Genomic DNA, 24346 nt, shown 5'->3' with positions numbered 1-24346 from the left:
CAACCACAACCCATTAAGTAGTATATTTTTTTAAGCAAATCAAACATTCACTATGCATCTTTATAAAACGATATCATTACTCATTAATCCCAAATACAATGTACGATATACGTAAAATATTAAAAGCGAAAACTTTGTACTTATAAGATCAATCAACAATATCAACTCATAATAACAAATCAATCACCAATTGTCTATTCCATTAATCAATCTCAATTAAATCAAATATCAATAGTCCATTCCATCAGCTAATCTAATGTTCAATATATGACTATGGTCACACTTAACGCCCGTGACAAGGGAGCGACATGAGCACAATCTACCAACCTCAATCTCCAATAACCCATAACCAAAACCAAAAACCATATCAAAACTCGGATTTACTTACCAAATCATATAACTTTTCACGATTCAATATATATCAAAGTACCTTTCATAAATCATGAACTTTTTGTGATTCTTTTATAAAATATTTTGCAAACCATTTACAGGCAATCACTGTAATCCAAAGATATCTTGCCACTTCAAAATTACAAAACGGTAGTAAATGCTCAATGCAGTTTATGCAGCCAAAAATGTCATTTTTTAACGCACAATATGACTAAGCCATATATTTTTCAAATATGAGTTTACAAATTCTAAAAAAAGAGATAGAACCATTCACTTGAGAAAGCTAAAAATCAAAATCTGAATCATACATTGCTCTAACGAACGACTCAACTAAACTACGTTTTCGTCGATAAAACGACTTCTCCACACTAACTAAGAAACTTGTTATACCAAACGTTCATCTTTGTCCATTGCCAGTATTGTTCATTACGCGTAACTCCAACGCGAAACTTCAAAAATTCATTCCGATCAAACCGTACATCGGAATCGATTTTCATCAAATCCTACTGCTCCACAATGCCCTAAACTATTATTTCCATATAAATCTACAATTTAATAACTCCTCAATTGAACATCGCGGTTCAAAATTGACATAACTTCATATTTACAATCTAAGTTTGAAAAATTACTCCGATTATATGAATAATGGGCTTAAATACTTATAAGGCGATGTAAGTCGGAGTTGATTTGGCTCATCGACTTCCAAAATGGGTAGGCGAAAATTTCTCTCTTCTGTCCGCGATTCCCTTTTCCTCTTCATCGACAAACTCACATTCCTCTTCCCTTTCCTTTTTTTTTTTTTTAAACTCAGGCGGTGGAGCTTTGTGGCTAGAATTGAGAAAATGGCACATATGATCCATGAAGTTTGGCCTAATGTACAATGTGGTCCCTAATTTTTAATTTGTTCAACGTGGTCTCTAGACTTTCGGTATATGTTCAATTTATTTCCTGCAGTTTATGAAAATATTCGATGTTGTCTCTAAACTTAAATTAATGAAAGGGCAGTATTGAATATTTTCATATAGTTCATGGACTAAATCAAATATTTGCCAAAAGTCCAGAGATCACATTGAACAAATTAAAAGTTTGGGGCCACATTGCACATTAGGGTAAATTTCAGAGACCACGTTGAAAAAAATTAAAAGTTCAGGCACCGCATTGCACATTAGACCAGAGTTCAATAACTATTTATGTCATTATCCCGCAAGAATTTAAGGGGTAATTGGGCTGGTCTTTGAGCCCATTATTACACTCACCATGGAAGCAACCCATTTGAGGAAGTTGTAGAAATCAACCATATCAGACCGTGTAGTAGGGGTGAGCACGGTTCCAGGGTAGAACCGGGAATCGAAGAACCGAACCGGCGGATCCAGTTCGGTTCCCGGTTCTAGGGTGAGAGGTTCCGGTTCCCGGTTCCAATTTTTTAGGAATCGTCGGTTCCGGTTCCGGTTCCCGGTTCCTATAGGAATCGGAACCGAACCCAGAACCGGAATCGGAACCGGCTCTCTCCCTTACTAAAAAGTAAAAACCCTAACTTCCTTAGTTTATTCCCAAATTTCCCCATGCTCGGTCACTCCTCCATTGCGCTCTCTCTCCCACTCCCAACACCCACGACTCGACGAGATCGTCTCGCCTCTCCTCGCTCCATTCGGCGTCCGCCTCGGCTCTTCCTCTGTCTTCATCAACCGCGGTTTGGCTCGTTCGCGGTCTCTGCTTTTTCTAGGGTTTCCGATTCTGGCTAGAGGGCGCAAGAAGGGAGCGAGCAAGGACAAGAGTAAGCGTCAGTTGAGTTAGGGGGATCTCGTTCTTGCCAAAGTCAAGGACCACCCTGCTTGGCCTGCCAAGGTTCGCGCTTTTTGCTCTATCTTCCCTTTGATTGTTTCGTGTTTTCTCATTTCTGTTTGGGTGTTCAAGCGCAAGTTTTTACTTTCTGTCTTTTTTTTTGGTTGCCTTCTCGCGATTGGAAAATGGTTTAGTTCGATTTAATTCGGCTTATGTTATGAAGTGAATAGGTGGTCGGCCGTTGTGTTTGGGGAGGCTGGTTTTTTTCGATTTTCTTACTTGCTCGCATTGTGTACTGTTTCTACCCGGCACTTCGGAAGTGAACCTTTTTGAATGTATGTGATTCTTTGGATTAGTTGGAAATAGAGGCGAATGAGGTTTAATTTTGCTTTTTTGGGTTTTCAAAACTGAATTGGCATGTTTAAGCACTGTTTTTCGTGCTTTACCTCGTGGCTCACTAGTGATTTAGGTTTGCCTCTGGGCTATTCAGTTAGATCCAAAGTAGCTTGTTGTCTTCATGGTTTCTGTTTGAAGTCTGATACTGCATAGATACATTGATTATATTGATCATCTCAGTGGGATGCGGTGCGCATCTTTTGTATGATGGTTGCTCTGTGAATGATAATTGCTTTTGTGTCTTCAGATTAGCAAGCCAGAGGATTGGCAACAGACTCCTGACCCAAAGAAGCACTTTGTGCATCTTTTTGAAATACAAAAAACGTAAGCTCTACGAGCTGGTGGCGGTACTTGTTTATTTATGTCTTAGTATTTAGCTTAATGGCTTTATTTAGGTTTATGTATTCGTTCCTACCTTTCTTGCAGTAACTAAGTGTTGTGTTCATGAGCAGCTATCTCTCTCTCTCTCTCTCTCTCTCTCTCTGGTAAACCTTAAGGTTATTTGATATAGAGGCTGGCCCAGTTCATCTACTCCTGGTCCCTCATGCCCCTCTTCTCTAAAGAAGCAGACACTAGCACAGACAGAAGAATGAGAGGACAATTTGTTAATTAGAATCTCCTTCTAGCATTTTGCCTTATGCCATGCTTTTGATTTTTTCTTTTTAAAGTATATCTCTGTTGTTCCATAGGAAGTATTTTTTTATGAACCATAGAAAAAGTAGGTTGTACTCTAGCCTTAGTCATTATTATGAGCTTTCGACTTGTGGAATGAAGTCACCCATTATATCAAAGTGTGAGTCAAAATTCATCTTTGCACTTTAGATACAAATGAAGAGCTGTCTTCTTTTCCATGCAATTCCTCTACAGGCTACAGTCTGTTGGTAAAGGAATACTGTATAAAGATGAAAGGACATGTAAAGTAAATGTTACAGATTGAGCTTGCTAGGCTGTTACATTTGCAATCACTTGTATTAGTGGTGATCATATCTAATAACACACCGTGGATTTGATATTTAGAAACTGCAAGTTGTAAAATTTAAATTTTTTGGAAATAGTATGTTTAATCAAGGTTAACTTTTTAGGAATCGGTGGTAAGATTTCTCTGTCAGTCTTTTTAAGGTGATTTCCACTTTTTCTTGTTGATCTTCCCTTTTTTTTTTTTTGGTCAGATTGTTGATCTTCCTTTTACCTGCTTAAATTGTTGCGTCTTTCTCTTGAGTTGTTTTTCTTTTCTCACCAAGTCTCTTTGATCGCTTTGCCATTTGCTTTTCATTTTTGTTATTTATGATTTTGGATCCCAACCCCACTTTGGGGAAAATCTTTAGTGGGTCTTTGAATAAATGCAAACCGTCAGATTTTTTAAAGCCCACATTGGCTTCATGTTTTAGTATCTGTGATTCACTCATATTTTGGCAATGAAGTTGGATTTTGTAATTTAGTCCAATTGTTTTGTGGTGTGGACACACATACAGGATCAATGGATGGGCAAATACTCTGTGAAAACGCTAGCACAAGGTGGTTACTTCTTTGAACGTAGTGGTTTGAGCATAATAGGACTGAAACTAAGCGGTGTCTATAACAAATGCGTCATACTTTGTATTAGTATTTATTATGTCATTGTTGTCCTAGTGAAGTTTCTATGAAAGCACTTGTCCTTGTAAGTTGGTCAATCACTCTTAAAGTTCCCGTGCTCACATTGTGTTTGCCATTTACTTGGTATGTAGTGCAACAATTGTGATTTTATTTCATGTTGGCTGGAAAAGCAGGCTTTGGGAGTTGCATTTGGGTCACCCAGCAAAATAAAACCCCCCTCCCTAAACGGCCTTTTTTTTTTGCATCTTGTTGGTTTATGTGGTATTTCAATCTTTTAGTATATCTTTTTATCAAGCTAAATTGCTCTTAAAATACCTGTATTAGACTTTTATGGTTTTCAAAAAAAAAAATAGTACGGGTGAAGTTAATGTAATTCTTTCCAATGTTTTATAATTCATTTTTAGTCTGATAAATTACCCTCGACTTGTTGTATGGCTTCATATACCATTTTGTAATTTGGTCATCTTTTCAGATATTGGCGTCAGAGAGCTTTTGTTGCTCCTGTGGATATCCAAATATTCACTAGTGAGACAAAGACTAGGTTGGCAGCCCGATGTCAAGGTAAAACAGTCAAGTACTTTGCCCAAGCTGTAAAGGAAATATGTGCTGCTTTTGACGAGTCACAGAGAGAACAGTCAAACAGTCAACTGCTTTTGAAAGGACATGTAAAGTCGTAGCTGCAGCAGTTAAGGATGCTATATCAGATTCAGTTGTAGATCTATAAAACCCCGAGGTAGAGCTCCCTTCCGCACCCCCTCCCTCCCTCTCTCTCTCTCTCTCTCTCTCTCTCATGTCTATCTGACATCTTTTATTGCAGATTTCTGTTCTGGTTGAGCTACTACCCCTTTCGGCTATTCTGAGTGGGTTGAAAATTAAGATTGAATTCGGTGAATTAGGTCCGTCAGCGTTACCCTTTTCTTCCTTCAACTTCCTATCTTAGTTTTAGTGTATAGTTGCGATTTTCATTATGTGTGCTGATCTCTTTGATGTTGCGGATGGTAATTTGTTCTCGTGTTGTTTGCTTGGCTAGTGTTGTTTGCTTGACTTATCAAGATAACATGTCAATGGAGGTGGAGGGATGTGAGGAGATGACTCCGATCACAGAATTGGAATTGTCGGGTGATGAAAATGAAGAAGAGGCATCTAATACCATGAGTGCGAGAAACAAGGTACTTGGTCTTCCTCCTTGTGATAAGAAGTATAATCCGATTGTTGGAATCATTATGAGAGAATCAAAGATAATGATGGAAAAACATATCAAGTGAAGTGCTTTCATTGTAAGTCTGTGTTAAAGTACCGTGTTGCTAACGGTACTTCCGCAAAGAGGAAGCACTTGACAACGTGCAAGAAATTTCCTCGCAATGTAGATAAAAGGCAGAAATTCTTTGCACCACGTAATGTAGACGTGGCTGGTAAGGCAGTGGGAGATTCGAGTACTGGTAGTGTCTTGTCGACATGGTCGTTTAATCAAGAACGTTCTAGGGAAATGCTTGCTCTATTCATCATAATTGATGAACAACCTTTTTCCTTGGTTGAGCGTGTTGGATTTCGTGAGTTTGTCACTGAGTTACAACCTCTCTTCAAACATTTATCACGCTTTACAGTGGCTAGAGATTGCATGAAGCTGTATTTCTGTGAAAGAACTTGTTTGAAGACTTACTTTGGTAAGATTAATTCTAGGATCGCACTCACGACTGATACATGGACTTCCATTCAAAATCTGAATTATTTGTGTCTCACTGCACATTTTATTGATGAAAATTGGAGGTTGCATAAAAGAATCATCAATTTTGTGGTGATGCATAGTCACAAGGGTAGGGAAATTGGGAAAATGGTGGAGAAATGCATCTTCGAGTGGGGAATAGAAAAAAAGGTGTCCACAATCACCGTTGATAATGCTAGTTCGAATGATGTTGCAATTGCTTATTTGAAGGAAAGACTTTCAAGAGAAAGGTTGTTGATCTTAGATGGTAGTGTTTTACACATGAGGTGTACCGCTCATATATTAAATTTGATTGTTAAAGATGGCTTGACTACGGTACGTGAATCTATTGCACGTATCCGAAATGTGGTTAGGTATGTGAGGAGTTCTCCTATGAGGACCAACACATTTCAATCTTGCATTGAGGGTGAAAGGATCACCTACAGGGGTTCGATTATTCTTGACGTTGCCACTAGATGGAACTCCACTTACCACATGTTAGACACCGCCATAAAATTCAGAAAAGCTTTTGAAAGGATGGAAGAAGACGATCCATCTTTTGTGAGTGAGCTTAATGATGATCTTCCTAAAGATGATGATTGGAAAAATGCCATTGTTCTTTCGGAATTTCTAAAACTATTCTATGATCCCACCAATCGGATGTCGGGGAGTTCATATGTTACTTCAAATGATTACTTTGATGGGATAGCTTTTTTGTATAAATATCTAAAAGATGTGGCGGCGGATGCTTCGGATCCTAAACTTCAAACTATGGGTAGGAAAATGAAAGAAAAATTTGACAAATATTATGGGAGTTTGGATAAAGTGAATATGATGGTGTTGATTGCGGTTGTGTTGGATCCTAGAGCCAAGTTGAATTATGTGAATTTCTTGTATGGACAAATTTATGATGATGAATCAAAAGTTAATGAGATGCATTATAAGGTGAAGGATGCATTGGAGCGTTTGTATGAATTTTATGAGCAATCTTCTCTTGCTGCAAGTGATCGAAATTTTGGTGTCCAAAATTTGAGTGCAAGTAGTAGTGGTTCCAATACCGATGTCGGTGGTAACAAAGGTAAGAAGAAGTATGACCCCCAAGCTTTTCGGAAATCCTTTATGCACTCGAATCAAACAGAGTGCGATGACAACAAATCTGAACTTGATCGGTATCTTCAGGATAAAAATGAAAATATTATTGATCTTGACCTTTTGATGTGGTGGAAGACTAGCGGCTCAAAATATAAGATCATATCTTTGATGGCACGAGATATTTTGTCTATTCCTGTAACTACTGTTGCTTCAGAGTCGACTTTTAGTACATCGGGTCGTGTGCTTGATGGCTTTCGAAGTTCTTTGACACCCAAAGTAGTAGAAGCTTTGATTTGCACTCAAGATTGGTTGAGAGCCATTCGTGTGTCGATTAATGTTGAAGAGTGCATCGAGAATACAGAAAAATTTGAGTTGGGTAAGTGATGTTTATATCTTTATATATTGTAATTCCTTTTATATATCTAATAAGTGAATATTTAATTTAGTCTCGTTTTTTTTTTAGATATGGATTGTCTTGACGAGGAGATTATCGTCGGTAAATAGAGTTTACCAGTTGAAGAATGAATATATGTGGCGAGGCTTTCTAATACTTATTTTATTTTATTGCTTTAATGGCCAGAAGTGTTCTTTTATAACAATCTGCATTAATGAAATTGTTTATTTATCGCCATGCCTGTCTTCATGGATATGCATGCCAATATTTAATCTTTTAGTGATGCTTTTGAGGTTCATCTGCTTTGAGTGTATAAAAGTACCATGTTGAAAACCATAGACTTGCTGGGTCCAATTTATTATTGTAAATGCACATTATTTTCTCACCAGTGCCTTTTGCGCAGTTTCTGTATTTGAGTGTGGCCGGATGTTGTGATTGTTATCACGTGACCTCTGCTTTTTACTTTTCTTTGTGCAGGCTGGCATACATACTTCTGGATAGCATTCATTCCATTCATTGTGAGTTACCTCTTCTGTTCCCCCTAAATTTATTGCGCATGTCTATCTTCATGGTAGCCATTTATGTAAAAGCGAATATATAGCCGTGATTAATGAACTAAAAATGGAAAATATGAAGCAGGTGCTAGAAAGCTCTTTCTAAATTGTGTTTTCTGCAAGTATGGGTGAAAATTTTAAATAAAAATTTGATGGAGAATCTAACTTAGTTAACTTGCACTCAAACCGACGGTTCATAAAAAATTTGTTCTGTCATAACTAATCTCTTAGTTAACTTGTTTGCTTGTCTTTTTGCAATCTTTTTGCAGGAGGAGTTTTCAAACTAGAGTTGTTTTTGCCTGAAGAATATCCTATGGCTGCTCCTTAGGTAATTTTCACTTAAGCACGGTCTTTTCTTTATATATATAGTAACTTCTATCGTCAAGGTATCTGCTGCTTGGTTCTTTCCAGCACAGAATCTCAATCAAGTAGAGGTGCTAGATTGCAAGTGCTCTGTAAATGGGTTGTGAAAGATACATAATCAATTTATGCCTTGGTGTTGACAATAAAAGTTACATGCTAGTTTAAAGACAGTAACTTGCTTACCTAAAAAAAATAGATGAATAGGACATTGATTCATCTTTCCCTTTGTAATTGTTTCAAACTCTCTTTTTCTTTTTTTCTCGGGTTCATGGTGGGGTAATGGCTTTCCTCTTGTTTCTAGAGCCTTTGCATTTCTGTCAGAAAGAGGCAAAAAAATTGATTGGCTTACTGCTGTAGGTCATATTGGATTTCGCTTCATTTTGACTGCTGAGTGGCTCCCTCCAGTCTGCATGTTGCTTGTCCGAGTAACTCTTTTTACGGTTCATCTGTTAGCTATTTTGATTGATTTGATTGGTTGTGCGAACATATGCATATGGTTGCTTAGATAACTCTCAGATGAAGCTGGACATTACTAGCGTTGCTGACTCCTGGGTCTTCACTTAAGTACTTTTGAAGTTTTTATTTGTCCTAAGGTTTTCAACTGCTTTATCCAAAAATAGTGGTGACTCATGGGGTTTAGCTTCTAATCATTACTTGTGCCACAGGTTAGGTTTCTCACAAAAATATACCATCCCAATATTGAAAAGGTACTATTACAACTTTTTTTTCTTTTTTTGGCTGGAATATCCATCTGATTCTTAATGTGATTTTTCTTTTAATCAGCTTGGTAGGATATGCCTCGACATCTTGAAAGACAAGTGGAGTCCTGCACTGTACTTCTTAGGTATATTAGTGATTTCCCTTTGCATATTTGAGACTTCTGGAAAGGGACTGAATAGGCTGCATTGGCACTCTAACAATCTAAATAGCTAAGGAGCACAAAAGTTCTACTAAATTGTTATAGATGTAGATCTTAGTTTTGCTGGCTCACGGCATCCCTCTCCCTTTATCTATTATGGAGGCTAATGCAATAGCATTTGTTTGAGTTTGTCATGCAAAATGGTAAGTTTACAGTATTTGGAATTGAGGTTCGGCATGTTTATGTTGGATTTTTTGTACAATAGCTGATGGAAGTGTTTTCTGATGTACTGTTCTGCAGCATTCAAGCTTTTTTGAGCGCTCCAAACCCCAATGATCCGCTATCTGAGAATATCGCTAAGCATTGGAAGGCAAATGAGACTGAAGTTGTGGAAACAGTTTCTATGTCTTTTGTGGTTTTACTGGGTCTCTGTAGTTGGTTCTCCGATTATGTGGTACTTTGAATGATTGAGATTCATATGACAAATTTTTATTAGCTGATTTGATCTTTTTCGCTTCTTATGCTTGCGTAAATAATCACTTGCTATGGTCCAGTGGAAGGCTAAAATTTAATTTTCTGCTCTATCCTTGTTATGGTCAGGTAAAAAGAACCTGTTAGAACTTGGAACCAACCTTAGAACCTGTGACAGGGTAGGTTCCAGGTTCCACGTTTTGACGGGTAGGTTCCAGGTTCCAAAAAATAAGGAACCTGTACCCGATGGTAGGTTTCAGGTTCCAGGCGGAACCTATCCGGAACCTGGAACCACTCACCCCTACCGTGTAGTGTCCAGTTGAATGACCGTCTCCACCTTTCGAAGGCCTAGACCTCTTCCAAGGCTCCAATCACCTCCACCCCACAAAGTCAATATAAAAACATATTAGACTATCATTTTGGCTTTTTTTTTTACTGTTATTCAGTGCACACTCCCAAAACCTTCGAAATGTTAATTATATATCATCATATATTATTCTCTTAAAATTTAAAATAATTTTTTCCATTTAAATTTTTTTAAAGGAAATTGGAAATTAGGGAAATGTAATTTCTAAAATGGAAACGAAAAGTAACTGTGAAAAAATCTTCTTGCTATTTATCTTCTTTCCCCATCTTTTTTGTTGAAAGAGTGGGAGAAAAAATTTTAAAATGCTAATACCATTAAAAAATTTTAAACCGGTAGCCACTACATATTTAATTCGAAATATGTTTTCATCTCACAAAAAATCCCGACCCGACATCGTTATAACATACTTACTCAAAATTAATTTTCTTTTCACAAAAAATCACGAAATGATACCCGTGACCCAAATTTATCTACAAATAATTGAAACTGGAATTTGACAAGTTGAAAGTAGGGGTGTGTAAAAGAACCGGGACCTGCCCGGACCGCTCGGAACCTCCCGGAATCGGACCGGAACCGGTGGTTCCCAAGGGAACCGATCCGGTGCCCGATTCCAATTTTTTGGAACCGGTATTGTTTGGGCCGGTTCCCAGTTCCCGGTGTGGAACCGCCCACCCGCTCACCCGGACCGGACCGATAATATAATAATAATATATTTTATTTTTTTAATTTTTAATTAAAAAATCTGACCAAAAAAAATTTAAAAAAAAAAGAAGAAAATTTGTTATCATGTCTGAAGCTCTTGTGTAGTTGGAATACCTTGGTCATTTTTCCCAATAATTAATGGGTATCCACTTGATTTATGGATGATGTGGTTAATATAATCGATTATAGTGTAGGAATTGTATGAAAAGTTATGTTCTTTTCCTTTTGTTCTGTTGATTAGATGTTGGTCCACAGATTTTTTTTTTTATTTGTCTAGGAAAACTTGTTGAGACCGGTTCCATGGACCCGCCCAAGAACCGGACCGGACCGACGGTCCGGTTCTTGGGCGGGTCTATAGAACCGACGGGCGGTTCTCAGTTCCAATTTTTGGAACCGGTCCTGTAGCGGGCGGTCCACGGTTCTGGGGTGGGAACCGCCCACCCGGACCATGCACACCCCTAGTTGAAAGTAGATTCAGATTAGGAGTACCGTTTTAGAAATTTCTTTTCTCGAGACGAAAATTAATTTGGGATAATCACGTCGTGGATGCCAGTTTGAAATTTTTAACGGTACTGACCTGAAATGAAAATACGTAACCACAAATTCGTTTCCGACAAAAAAAAAAACCACAAATTCGCAAAAGGCCAAAAAAAAGAAGAAGAAAATTAACAAATCTAGAAATTAGACAGGTGACCGTAACCGATGGAAACTCAACGGTTACCAGTAAACCGCAAAGCCAAAGTAATCATCTTCATCATCTTCTTCTTGTCCCTCTGTCGCAGCAGAAGATAAAGCAGCACCGCCACTTGCTTCCCGCCATCCTCCGCAGCTCCGCCGTCTCCTTCCACCACCACCTCCTCCTCCGCCGCCGCCGTCCCCACCTTCTTCGCCAGCCCCATCATCGGAGAAGCATCACCGAGCTATGCGCACCAGCTGCCGCCGTTAGCTCCAGCTAGCTGGGTCCAGCAACGAGCAGGGGGGGCGGGGGGAAACGAGAGCGTCCCAGATGCTGAGCCTGCAGCCGCCTCGGTGCCGTTTCTCTCTCCCTATCGCTTTCTCCGGCTCCGGTGATGCGCGGTCTCTCTCTTGGCCGGGTCCGAGCCGGCGGGTCGGGTGCAGTTCGGCGCCGAACCGCCGGTGCGGGAGCCGCGGGTTGCGGAGGAAGGCGGCGAGGGTGAGGAGCGTAGGGAAGGAGGAGGCCGAGCTGCGGACTTCCTCTGTCGTGGAAGAGGAGGAGGAGGAGAAGCGGGGTGAGTACGAGGATGTCGATCCTCAGGATCTCGAGTATGTGCGGCAGATTCGGAGAGTAAGCTCTTCGCTCTCGTGGTTTCTCTGCGCTTTTGGTTATCGCTGCGGTTTTCCTTTGTCCCGCGCTGCTGATCGAATTGCCTTGTCTGGTCTCTGCTTGCAGGTGTTGGAGCTTCTGAAGAAGAATAGAGACATGATCTTCAGTGAGGTGATTGCCTTTCTTCCTGCTGGTTTTTGCTTGGTTTGGTGCTCTTTTCTTGTGGCCTGCTTCACTTTGGTCCCTAATGGAGTAGAATTTTGTTCTAACTTGTGCAATTTTATGGTTCTTTGTAGGTCAAGCTGACGATTATGATCGAGGATCCGAGGGAAGTCGAGCGAAGGAGACTCCTTGGGATCGAAGATCCCGATGCCCCGACTAGAGACGATTTGGTTGAAGCTCTAGTGCAAGTATGTCTTCCTGTCCTTGAATTTTGTTTTCTGGGCTCATATGTTTGAGGTCAGCTCCTAGAATTTTAAGAATATGCTGCGTGGGTAGCTCTCAGGCCTTTCGTTGAATTTGGTGTTTTACTGGGTTTTCTGGTGGTTTATGAGTAATCCTGTTCAATGGGAGACATTAACTGTGAGTTATATTATCTAGAGGAATGCTTTTAGGCAGTAATGGTGTTTCTGTGGGGCGATTCTGCAAATTTGTGAGTGAAGTGTTTAGAAAGTTGTCCTGGAAATAACGGAATGTACTAACACATTTGAAATATTACCACCACCAGCTAAAAATTACCACAGATTCGAAATTTGTGATTTCAACTCACTGATTTTCAGAGTACTTGTGATAATTTGGCCAGACATTATGAGAACCCAATAGAAAATTCAATGTCCAAAGCACTTGTAATTTCATAGAGCGGAATGAGATAAAAGAGGGGATGTTCTAGTTTAGCATCTACTGTGGAGTTCATGAAGCTTAGTTTATTACATACGGGAAGCAGTAGGCTTTTATAGGTATCTTAAAAGTGGGGACAATCTGTCTGTTGAAGAATTATCCCACATCGATTGACAACGGGTTCTAAATACTCTTTATATTCATGTGGTCTCTCTCCACCTAATAGCTTAAGCTTTTGGGTTGGACTTTCTAACATGGTATCAGAGCCAATGCTATCCCTTTCGCGAATGTGCGTGGTAAAAATTCCATGTGAATGTGCGATGTCAAAATTTCACGTGCTCCTCGTAATCCGACTTGCACGTGAGTGGGGGTGTTGAAGAATTATCCCACATCGATTGACAACGGGTTCTAAATGCTCTTTATATTCATGTGGTCTCTCTCCACCTAATAGCTTAAGCTTTTGGGTTGGACTTTCTAACACTGTCAATTGCCCTTGCAGCTGACACTTTGCAGAGAACGCGTCTACAAAGTTGTGCTAAGTTCCAGGAGACCGTAGTTAAACTGTTGTGCCCCACTTAATGGTCAAAGCTATCTAGGATTAATATAAGGATGTAATGTATGAGGACTATAGGTACCCTGTTGTCTACTCACTTAATGGTTAACGATATCTAGGATTGATGTGTGGACATATGAAGACAGCCTACACCTTGCTCTTTTTAACTTTGGTTAGTAGCTTTCCGAAACGACAGTGACTGAAATCTGAAGATGGCCATGGTGCAGCAATTGGTACAATTAGCTTTCTAATTTTCAATCATTGATGATGGTGGGAAAATAATTTTCCCTCTCGCAAGCCAAATCTTGCATATTGCTTGGAGCTCTTTCTCAAGTAGTTTGCCTTCATAGACTCTTGAGTTTAGTTATTGTTTTTGAATGCATCATGAATCTTCTGCAGAAAGATAATGGGAGGTTTCAATCTTGACCTGAAGAATTGCATTCGCTCTCTCGCAAATTGATTGGGATAATTATGATTTTCACATGGAAGATCCAACCATAATAAGAAAAATATTACTGAGTACAAAGAAGAAAAGCTAATACCAAATTCCTAAACATGAGAAACTTCTTCTGTTTTTCTGGATCTCTCTTTTCCATTATTTTGTTCATTGCCCAGAACCTGAGCATGTTCAAGGTAGGAGTACAGCTTGATAAATCATAGTTCTTTTTTTTCTCGCGAGTGAAGTATTACCCAAAGAAGTACCAAGGGGGTGCAGGCCTGTTTGTAAGAATTCCAAATCAACACCCAAGAACACGAACACTGCTTGCCTGAATAGAACACCAAAAGAACTTAAAGACAGACTAACCAGGGGAATTAGAAAATCGTATTGCTACACCCCATTTAGTGTGATTGTCTAATACTCTTGAATCCGTTCTGCTAGTACATCAAATGTCTCTATACGAATAAGCTGCTCTTCTCTGATCTCTGAATTCGTAATTTTCTTTATGACGGCTTAGCGTCCTATGCTGCCACATTGGGGTAAAAATTCCTTGATGTTATGTGTAATACTATTATTACTGGGATTATTTATAGTGCAGTTCCAATTGTAGGTCAATGAAGGAAAGATCCCTGAAGATCGTCTTGCTCTTAAAATGCTTGCGGAGGAGATGCTGCAGTGGCCTAACTTGGAGGTACAGTTTGAATTTATTTACTTTCGTTATCCTGAAACCCCGATTCACCTGATCTCACAAGGCCACAATCATCTTTGGTTTTATCATGAGATGGTTAATCAATGTGGACCCTCGTCATGAGCTGTCTCTTGAGATGGTTATCTGTGTATTTCTGCTTGTTCATCTGTCTAAGTGAAGGTAGCTTTCCTTTTCCATTTTGCTAATGGTGAAGTATATCTGAGCTAGCTGACAGAGCTTAACTTTAAGATGGCGCATTCTGTCTACTGAGTTATGTCAATAATGATTCATTTCCTTCAATGAGTCTTAGCTTGCTCTAATACGTGACAAGTCCTTTTCCACGCAAATTTTATCCATGCATGTTGTGCCTCGTGTAATAGGAGGCGGCCCCCAAAAAGAAGCCAGGCAAATCACTATATGCAAAAGCCACGGACACTGGTATCAGTCCTGAAGTGGCTGCTAAGAGACTGAATGTTGACTGGGATTCAGCCGCTGAAATTGAAGAGGCTGATGACAGTGATGAGACAGAAGTGCCTCCAGCTGTGGTACGTCTCCAGATCTCTCTCTCCAAGCTGTCTCTTGATCATCACATTAATGAGGGAAGGATAAAAAAAATAAGTCGCATAAAATTCCTTCAGTGACTTGTTCTTCCCTTAGATACAAATGAACTCTCAAATTTCATGGTTTAGTAAAACAAGTAACGAAGAGGTAAAGAGAAGAATGACTTATGCGGTAATGCAGTTAGAACAATTTGGAGGACAAAACAGATAATCATGGTGGCTCCAATCTTACAGTATCTTTTAGTGCTCCATCTCCATTATTATGATGATATAGCGACTTTCCGAAGAAGATAGGTGTGATGTTTTGGTATGATTGTGAACTGAATCAGTGTCTAATGATACTTGTGATTTAGAGCGTCTTTCTCGAAGATCGTACATTATATTCACTGTCATTCTTGAGCTGAGAAATTATTGCTCTCTTAATATATAATCACATCAATGTTTTCCTATTCAAAACAGAACTTAAAAACAAAGAAAGTAAATGCTGACACAAGTTGGCATTCTTGATACCTTTAAATGGTGGTTTGTTTGAGATTCTTTGTTCTTGCAAATTTTTTGAATACCTTCTGTTTTAGGTATGTCATCCTAACCTCATCTCCAGGTGTAGCCTCTGTAAAGAGATGACATTGTACCTATAATATATGGTAATCACATCTTAATATCGGATTGCTATTTGTCAAAATAGGCAAAGAGAAAGCCCAACTACAAAGCAGAGCAAGTGGATTCTTTAAACTGAACTAAGACGACCCAAGAACACCTCTACATTCTTTTGGCTGGAGTAGATGGTGTTGATGGTCTTTGGTGGTTATATGCTGTGAAACTAGTGTTTTAATGGGAAGTTTTGTTACTGCCTCTGGAGCATGAGAATTGATTTACCACGGCGGTAGCAATATAAACTTCATTAATCACATACTCGTTAAGAGGTTTCTTATTATTGTTCAACTTCTGAGTGAATGGATTCACTCTGAAATGGTAGTATTCCGAACCTTACTATGATTGTGTTGGCAATAAGATATTACTTAGTTCAGTACGATTGTCAAAATTATCTAAGTTTCTTTGTCTGCTCTAGCTCATTCTTAGGGTTGAGCAGTGACCAAGAATGCTCTCTCTTGCAGGGCTACGGAGCGCTCTACTTAGTTACGGCATTTCCCGTCATAATCGGCATCTCTGTTGTACTAATTCTGTTCTACAATTCTCTTCAGTAAAAACTTTTTCGACCTATTATTCAGGTGCACCATCTTTTGTTGATTTTGACCTGTTCTTCCCCTGTATGTACATCAAATATTAAGTCAATGAGTGGATTCCCACTATCATAGATGAGCAAATACATGCGCAGAAACCGAATGCTCGCATTCCTTAATTCTCGCAAATCAATGGTCCTTGAAGATAATATCTGAAATGACTTTGCCCCATGAGTTCAAGAGCCTCACAATATTTGCTGGGGCCATAACACAAGGAGGAAGAGAGTTTGGTCTCTCATGTGAGTTTCTGGGGTGTTGGATTTGGCTTATGACAACAAAAAGAGGATATTTCATTCCAGAGATAAATAGGACTATACAACACTGATCTATTTCTCCAGATTGAATTGTGTACAACCAGGTTAGCAACGGGTAATACCAAAACTGGAAATTCGAGAAGAGAGACGGAATCAAGGGGGGGCGAGTCCCTTCCTCACGAGCATGTCATAGACTCTATCGACTTTGCTCGGTTCCATCTGGAACAAGTGATGGGCATCAGACTTCTTGGTGACATTGCCACTGAAGATTTCCATCGACATGACCTGCTGCATTTTGAGATAAACTGGTGCAGGTAACCTCAGCTCGGAGCAAAGCCGTTTCTCCTGCAAGCAATAGTACGTGGAAAAATTTAAAAAGATCTTGCCCATTGCAAAACAGCTAACTATAATAGTAAGAAGTCTCATATAGTACGCTGAAATAAGATACAAAGTCAGGTGGAGGACTTACATTATCGGAAAGTAACTCCGAGCCGTTAAATCCCATCACGTCGAGATCGTTGGGCAATCCTGAGGAAGCATGCATGGAGGAGGGTCCCTGGCCACCAGCACCAAGCTGAGAACTATCTTTACCTCGGCGAGAGCTCTCTTCAGCTTCTCTTCTCCTCTTGTTTTCAAAGTATCTATCTGCCTCAGCTGATGTACAGCAACCAGCCGCACGGGCCTCCTGCAAAGTTATGTCCTCAAACATGTGAGAGAGACATTGTTAATGTTGCAAAACTTAGACATCTTCAAATGAATAATGCCACAAAATACCTGCAATTCTTTTATCCTTTTCAAAGTTCTATGCTCTGCAACAATGGTCTGGAGCAAGTCTTCATGCTCCTCCTTCGAATGAAACCGCATGAAGACATCGTAACGCCGACATAGCGCCCTCTCTTCGGGCGTCAAGCTCTTCTCAAAAGGACTTTGGTACAGTAAATTCCTCTCTAGTATGAACTCCTTTCGCCGTTTTCTCTCGTCCAGCCTGCCAGCAAAAATTATACGAGGGATTATGCGCCATAACTCATTGGGACTGGAATAACCTGGACTTAATAGAGAAGCTTAATCCACAGTTTTCAGAAATGTTATCTAGCGACTCCTAAGAACAGCAAATAGATATGACCATCACCTTTTTGAATAGATACGAAGCACCCGCTTCTTCAGCTCGTGCTCTTCTTCCGTGTCTGTGTCCTTGAATTCCATCTCAGCCAGTAGCTGCTCAGCATCGTTATCATATTCTGTATCAAACTCCTGTCTTTTGGGGTTATAACCACTCGACTCAATTAGAGAGGGACCGTCATCCCCCAAAGTACTTGGAGTCATCCCATTAAAATTGCTATTAAACTGGGCATCTGCAGGAACATATAAGGGATGTTAACAACAAAATTTACACCAGATGCATTTGTACTATGCTATCCACAAAAGAATGTTTATCATACCTTCTACTTTGATGTTGCTAACTCCGTTCTTAGCCTGGGTTTTGTTGGATGCCTTGATACCAGCTCCTGATGCTGCATTGTTGCTACTAGAGCAAGACCCGGTATCCATATCTGAATTGACAAGATTGAGGGAACATAACAACCCCCCCAAAGGGTTAGGAACTATATGCATAATGATTCACAAAAAATTAAGTATCTGACTAACTCACCAGCATTTGTACCAGAGAGCAAACGGCCAGAAGAACCACCTTTGTGTGGATCTTCGACTCTGAGAGTAAAAATTGCACATCACCAACCAAGAAGGTATAAGGTATAACAGTTAAGAATGAAGGCATAAACGAGACGGGCGCATACTTAGCTCTTGGAGGAGAAAAAGGAGATTCTTCCTTCAATGATAGATCACCAACAGAAGGTCCTGCGGTAATCACAAGCATACCTTCTTTGTAAAAAAACCCACCCAATCAACACAAACCAAGAAGTTCAAATTTGATGACCATGATCAAACAGTTGCATATCAACTGAATATGAAGAACAATACTTGAAATGAACGAGAAGAAAGTGATCCATTCAAACAGAATCACAAAAGAGTATTTGTCACTTATAACTTTTGCTCAACTCAAATGATAAGAATGCCAATACATAAAACAGAACAATAAAGAGTTCTATCCAAACAAAATCATTAAAGCATGAGCTCCTCACTAATAACTTTGGTTTTCTTTTTTCGGTATATACAATAGTAACTAGTACAGGCATATCCCTCAGTAGTAACATTTTTCAATCTTCGAGGTCATTAGTCAGGGTTCATGATAGATTGCTGTTTTAAATTTTGTCACACAAGCTTTTACAAAATTTCACAAGGAAAGAACAAAACATCATTAAGCACCTTTCTTGTCCTCGCCATGTCCTTTAGCCATTGCAAGAAGTTCCTTGCGATTTTTCCCAACGACATGAGACATATCCTATCAAAGAAATAATGTTAAGATCTCAAACCACGTCAGTGCCAAAAAAGGAAACGAGGAAACGGAATTCATTTCAATTAGGATCTCTTACAGGAAGAGGAAAGACTGGAGAGTTCATATACACTTCATTGTAGTGATCAATGCACTGTTCTTTGCTCTTTGTTCCAACGTGCTCAGCAACTTCAGCCCAGTTCCCTAACCCATACATTTCAATTCCCTGAAAAGCATTCCAAAATAAATACCCACTTCCCATACCAAAACAAGGAAAAAGAAAAAAAAAATCAAGGAATCGAAATAGGCAGAGACAACCTCAAGAAGCAATATCTCATCATCTGCATTCCAGTCGGGGCAGATCAGAGGAAATGACAAGTTGTCCTGTTGACATGAGAAGAGACCATAACAAAATTACCTCACATGAATAAAAAATCAAACTCACCATTACATAACAGCGGTTTTCAGACATTCTGGAAGCATCATTAAAAAGTACTGTAGTTCAAAGAAGGATGATCCTAGTTTCTAGATAGTGACTTGATCAGTTTCACACTATGTCCAGATGTCAAGAAATGTGACAGACGAGAAATTACATTGCAGTAGATTTTTTGACATTGATGCTAGAAAAACATGCCTATGTTTGGAAACAAAAATTGACACATGAACACTCATGAGAATTAGAGATCATCCTGTCTCTCTTCCGGCTAATGTCGATAGATACTAAAAAATGTAAAGTTTAATGTTAGCAGATGGACCAAAGAAGATCAAATTTAACGATGCTATTACTAACCATGACTCTGTATGGGTGGCTGCTTTTATGAGGCGCCATCTCAGCCCCAACCGAGAAGCATTCGATACACAGGTCAAAATCAGGGCACATAGCACACTTGATACGAATTCTCCCCGTAATGTCTTTGTTGCAATAATTACAGTGATATAAAGCCTTTTTCCCATCACTTGATCCTTGACCTGAATTATCAGTTGACAAGTTAATGCAGGCAAAATTTGGCCAGAAGGCAATGAAATACGGGTGAAATGACAAAATATGAGTTACAACGAAAAACTTTAAACAGTTAGCACCTTAAAAAGACTGAATTAAATTATTACTTATAGTACCTGCAGAAGAAGAATCCAGGTTCTCTCCACTTGAAGCATTCTTCTTTCTCCTCGATCTGCAAGGCCAAAAACAGGCAATTATGAAAGACCCGTTTTTGGTGAGACATAAGTAGCTCATAAAAAAAACGTGCCGTTTTTGCATAAATATTGATCGTCACAAGAAATGAGGACATTGAATGGTACGGAATCAACTATTTGAGAAAGTTTAAAGAAAGGATGCACTTAGACAACTCAATAGCTTAAAGAAAGTTGAAGCTACAAGCTGATCACAAGTATCCTTCACGAATCGCATCTAATATGAAAAATCAATTTTTAGTCGAACCAGTTAGAGAAGCAAGACTACCGAACTATTTGATCGTCACCAGAAATGAGGACATCGAATGGTATGGAATCAACTATTTGAGAAAGTTCAAAGAAAGTATGCACTTAGACAACTCAATAGCTTAAAGAAAGTTGAAACTAAAAGCTGATCACAAGTATCCTCCTTCATGAATCGCATCTAACATGAAAAATCAATTTTTAGTCGAACCAGTTACAGAAGCAAGACTACCGAACTAACTACACTCAACAAACTCATGAAAATGCAGAGGGGTAGCTAGTTTTTATTTTCAGTTCAAATTCATCGAAAGTAGAGACAAGAAATAAAAAAACTCCCATGAGTTCCACCACGTTTTAACACCTCAATTCTGGCTAATCTCTTACTATCAAAAGAAAGCTAAGAAAAACTCAAAAAGTTGCACAGTAAGCAAGTGCACATTTTCTACAATGCTCCATTGTCCCGTGACCATTCCTTGATCCTCTAGTAAGTTCCTAACTAAACAAAAGCATTAGTAGCGCTAAGTTACTATCTCGCGGCATGTCGAGAGAATTACTAAGTGTGACAACTTTCTGGTCTTAAGCAAGAATTTTTCAGGCCATTCACCGGACCAAGCGCAGATAAAATGCTCCCGAAAAGCACAAGCAACAGCAATTCCAGCCACGAAACACTCCCCAAAATCTTCAATGTAGCTAAGATTGATCCTCAAGAACCATCGCAAGCAAGAAAAGAGCTCAAGCAACAAAATTTAAGCAAACGAGCTCAAACCTCTGAGTTGGGTCCTCATCATTCGAGTGGAAGTTGCCACGAGAGCGACCCATGTCGACCCCGAAGTTGAATGAGCTCGCGAACACCTACCCAGCAGAGGAATTCGCCCTCTTCCGCCTTCCCTTCCGTGCGCAGCGCGATTTCAAGAACCGGCAAGAACTGGGAGCGTGGGGAGCGAAACCCAAAACCCTAAAGCAGTGACAAGAATCAAGAACTGGGGCAGGGAATTCGATTCCAGAAACTGCGAATTACTGCAATTTTATGGCGGAATTTTGGCAAAGTTTGGATTTTTCCTCTTCTTTTTTTGTGGATTAAGACTGGGATTTTGGCAAAGTTTGGATTTTTTTTTTTTTGAAGTACTGCACTGGTTTGTGCATGAATTGACTCAAGATGTCAGTCAATGGGGGGTAGAATTTGCAGGTGAGATTGAAATGGATTTGGTTCTTCTGAACACACTTTGCCTGAGGTGGGCTTGACTGGTTAAGGCTGGCTTCATTATTAGATGGCCCAAAAGGAAATTTTTTGAAATTGCAAAGTTTAATCTTTTTCAAGATCAAGAAAAAAAGAGAGGAATGGTTGAAAAAAGAAATTAAATGGCACTAATAAATATAAGTGCTAACAAGATAACTGAATTTTATTACTAGAAATTAAAAAAATTAATTTGGCTAAAATAGAAAAGATAAACAGTGGGTATGCAGCTTGTGTAACCTTCTTCTACCTAGGGTTCGATCTCGAATCTATTTCTTTCAGGATTGATAGCAAATGCACCTCTAAAAGGAATGACCTTAAATGGCTAGAGTAAACCAAACCCAAAAGGTCATTTTTGAATTGCTTCATAAAAATCATTTTAAATTCCAAATAGTATCAAGGTATTTATAGTCTCTTGAAACCGTGCTTTTTATATTTTCTTCAAGATTTGAGGTGCACGGTATTAAATTATTAATTGATTTCAAACTCTACATGATTTTTATGTAATACCATGGACCTCGAATGTCACGCCCCAAACTCCATCGAGCACGCGACTCCCTTCTCTGGTCGATTAATGCGACATCCCAGTGTATCGCCGACCTCACTTATATTTATCAGAGATTTGAATAATCAGCGGAAACCTCAAAATACCCGGACAAATTGAAACTGGGGAAAATCAGGGAGAATATACATCTTTATTTCTGATTACCAAACTTATACAATATTCATAATTTACATAACCACTACATATATTTAAGCACACCGTACTACAACCATCGATATCAAAAAGGACCAATGACCTGGATGTCCTATCCTCAAAAATGGTATTCCTCCAAAGACCTATCTCCAAACCCCTATGCTAGCCCCTATGCCCCTTACTCGGCGTCCATTCTGAATCAGACTCCTCATCATTCGAATCTGAGCCTCCCTGATCAGCTTGTTCTTTCGAGGACTCCGACTCTGCCTCTATCTCGATCGGGTGGTCTATATCCCTAAACTCTGCTGGAACCTCGATCTGTTCCTCCTCGGCCCGGCTCCTCAAAGAAATCGTCCTCGGGTATAAAATTGGGGTCCATCCCTTTGCTCAAACGGGAGTATATACTCGTGTTCTTCTGCGAGCTCGTCCTCCGGTTCCGCAGGCACATCCTCGGGTTCCGCCTCGGGTTCCTCCTCCTCTGGTTCTTCCTCTGGTATCGGTTCAAGATCTACGTCCATAGGGTCGTCTCACTGCCGAGACTCTTAGCTCGGCTCGTGCTCGGCCCACAAGATCACAGTGCTGCGGACGCGGGGTGTTGCCACTGATTGCGCTAAATTGGTCTCTACACTAGTCAATTCGCCATCCGGGGGAGGAATAGCAGACGGGTCCCAATCCCCGACTCCGTTAAAAGGGACGTCAAATCCTCGGACGGGATCGAACTCATCTACCCCATCCCTGAAGAACCAAGCAGTGTATGTATAGGGCTCTCACAAGGGTAATCCTACCTCTACAAAAGCGTGGTAGTGTGCCTAATCCAGGTCATATGGTCATCCATAGGAAACTCTACGACATCATGCTCGGTGTGCATTGGGACTCCAAAGCGCTCGGGTGGCGGTGGCGGGGATTCATTGCTCTGCCGGGGTTTTGAAATGTTTGGTTGAAACAACCGTGAGATTATATCTCACTTAAGTGCACCCCTAAACCCCACCTAGGCTATCACGTACCTCCAGTTAATCACAAAGCACAATCACACACGGCCCGGTCATCACATAGCAAGCACATCATTCATTCTTACGGCCTATCTGCGTGCAACTTTGCACGTTAGTCATAATCACACCATATGCAATCACATGCATATTCAAATCACATTTCACGCATTCCCGCTTGCCTCGTCACATTCTTTCCCACATCACTCGCCTTGGTGACCGCGTAATGTACCGTCTCGGGTTCATTGCGACCAACTCATCACAACACTCCAAGGCCGCGTAATGATACACTTCCTCGGGCCGTCTATCTCGCCCGCATAGTGGTACCGCCTCGGGCTCAACACCTACCACCTACGACACAACCCGCGTAATGGTACCGTCTCGGGTTGGCCGTTCTCCCAGTAATACCGGGTATCGTCCCGTGTAGTAGTACCGCGAGCTTCAGACGGAAACATCCCAGCGTAGTGATACGCCTCGGGGATTTCTACAATCACACATGCCACGTCATACACAATCTTTTTCTCATTTACATGATCAACACTCGCTTGCCAATCGGTTGGCCAATCACACGTGGTCCGTGCACGCAACAATTCACACACATTTATCATGCTCACCAAGCATTCTACATGGCCAATTTAACGATCGATTCAATCTGGCCCGAGCGTGCACACAACAAGCATATTCCAATCAATCAATGGCACAATCATGCACTCAATTTTATCACCATAATTTAGCCATAGATCAAACACTCATTAAATACACAAATTGACATTTTTCCCCAACCAAACTGCGGTGAATCAATTCCGGTCCTTCACGGCATTTTCACGAAATTCCGAGCCGGACCTAATGGCGCTATCCACACATCCAACCGCACATCACAGCACTTAAATCAGCCGTCCACAGCCCGCTTTCAACCTCAAAACGTCACCAAAATTCCCAATTTAATTCCTAAGGCCCGCCAAACATTTCCACCTAAAATTATACAATTCCACACCTAACTAAACTTTGATTCTATCACCAAATTTCGTCGATACCCGCGTCTAAATAGAGTTTAGGGCGCGACTTACCGATACTCTAGACTAAC

At 40.1% G+C, this 24346-nt stretch overlaps 2 protein-coding genes and 2 long non-coding RNA genes across 5 annotated transcripts; 3 read left to right on the top strand and 1 right to left on the bottom strand.

Moving 5' to 3' along the window:
• The first annotated feature begins 1855 nt into the window (after nt 1-1855).
• Nucleotides 1856-4799, top strand: LOC130139207 (uncharacterized). The gene is made up of 3 exons (XR_008817399.1): nt 1856-2235; nt 2816-2892; nt 4649-4799. It is a non-coding gene; the product is annotated as an uncharacterized LOC130139207 (long non-coding RNA).
• Nucleotides 4800-7831: 3032 nt separating this feature from the next.
• Nucleotides 7832-9099, top strand: LOC115689305 (uncharacterized). Its single transcript, XR_004006677.2, has 4 exons — nt 7832-7988; nt 8173-8231; nt 8932-8973; nt 9050-9099. It is a non-coding gene; the product is annotated as an uncharacterized LOC115689305 (long non-coding RNA).
• A 2281-nt stretch (nt 9100-11380) lies between these two features.
• On the top strand, nt 11381-16352 carry LOC115689304 (ycf3-interacting protein 1, chloroplastic). Of its 2 annotated transcripts, none has more exons than XM_030615308.2 (6): nt 11381-11971; nt 12077-12121; nt 12247-12360; nt 14390-14470; nt 14848-15012; nt 15713-16054. In XM_030615308.2, exons 1-6 carry the CDS (start codon nt 11672-11674, stop codon nt 15761-15763), a joined length of 756 nt encoding a protein of 251 aa, XP_030471168.2. In that variant the 5' UTR covers nt 11381-11671; the 3' UTR covers nt 15764-16054. The 2 variants fall into 2 exon arrangements, with proteins under 2 accessions (XP_030471168.2, XP_030471167.2); XM_030615307.2 differs by lacking the exon at nt 15713-16054 and adding an exon at nt 16143-16352 and having other exon boundaries at nt 11383-11971.
• Nucleotides 16353-16534: 182 nt separating this feature from the next.
• LOC115689303 (transcriptional adapter ADA2b) lies at nt 16535-21497 on the bottom strand. Its single transcript, XM_030615305.2, has 13 exons — nt 21112-21497; nt 20028-20083; nt 19702-19880; nt 19230-19295; nt 19012-19137; nt 18845-18920; nt 18316-18376; nt 18171-18229; nt 17962-18072; nt 17652-17874; nt 17297-17507; nt 16992-17207; nt 16535-16867 (listed from the first exon to the last, which is right to left on the bottom strand). Exons 1-13 carry the CDS (start codon nt 21162-21164, stop codon nt 16676-16678), a joined length of 1629 nt encoding a protein of 542 aa, XP_030471165.1. The 5' UTR covers nt 21165-21497; the 3' UTR covers nt 16535-16675.
• Between the last annotated feature and the right edge of the window lie 2849 nt (nt 21498-24346).

The sequence above is a fragment of the Syzygium oleosum genome, unplaced genomic scaffold (genome assembly GCF_021117445.2).
Source record: "Syzygium oleosum isolate NSW1041296 unplaced genomic scaffold, Sole_v2.1 Sole_v2.11, whole genome shotgun sequence".
Taxonomy (NCBI): domain Eukaryota; kingdom Viridiplantae; phylum Streptophyta; class Magnoliopsida; order Myrtales; family Myrtaceae; genus Syzygium; species Syzygium oleosum.
The sequence above is the reverse complement of the archived record's forward strand: the minus strand, read 5'-3'. Positions and strand labels throughout refer to the sequence as shown.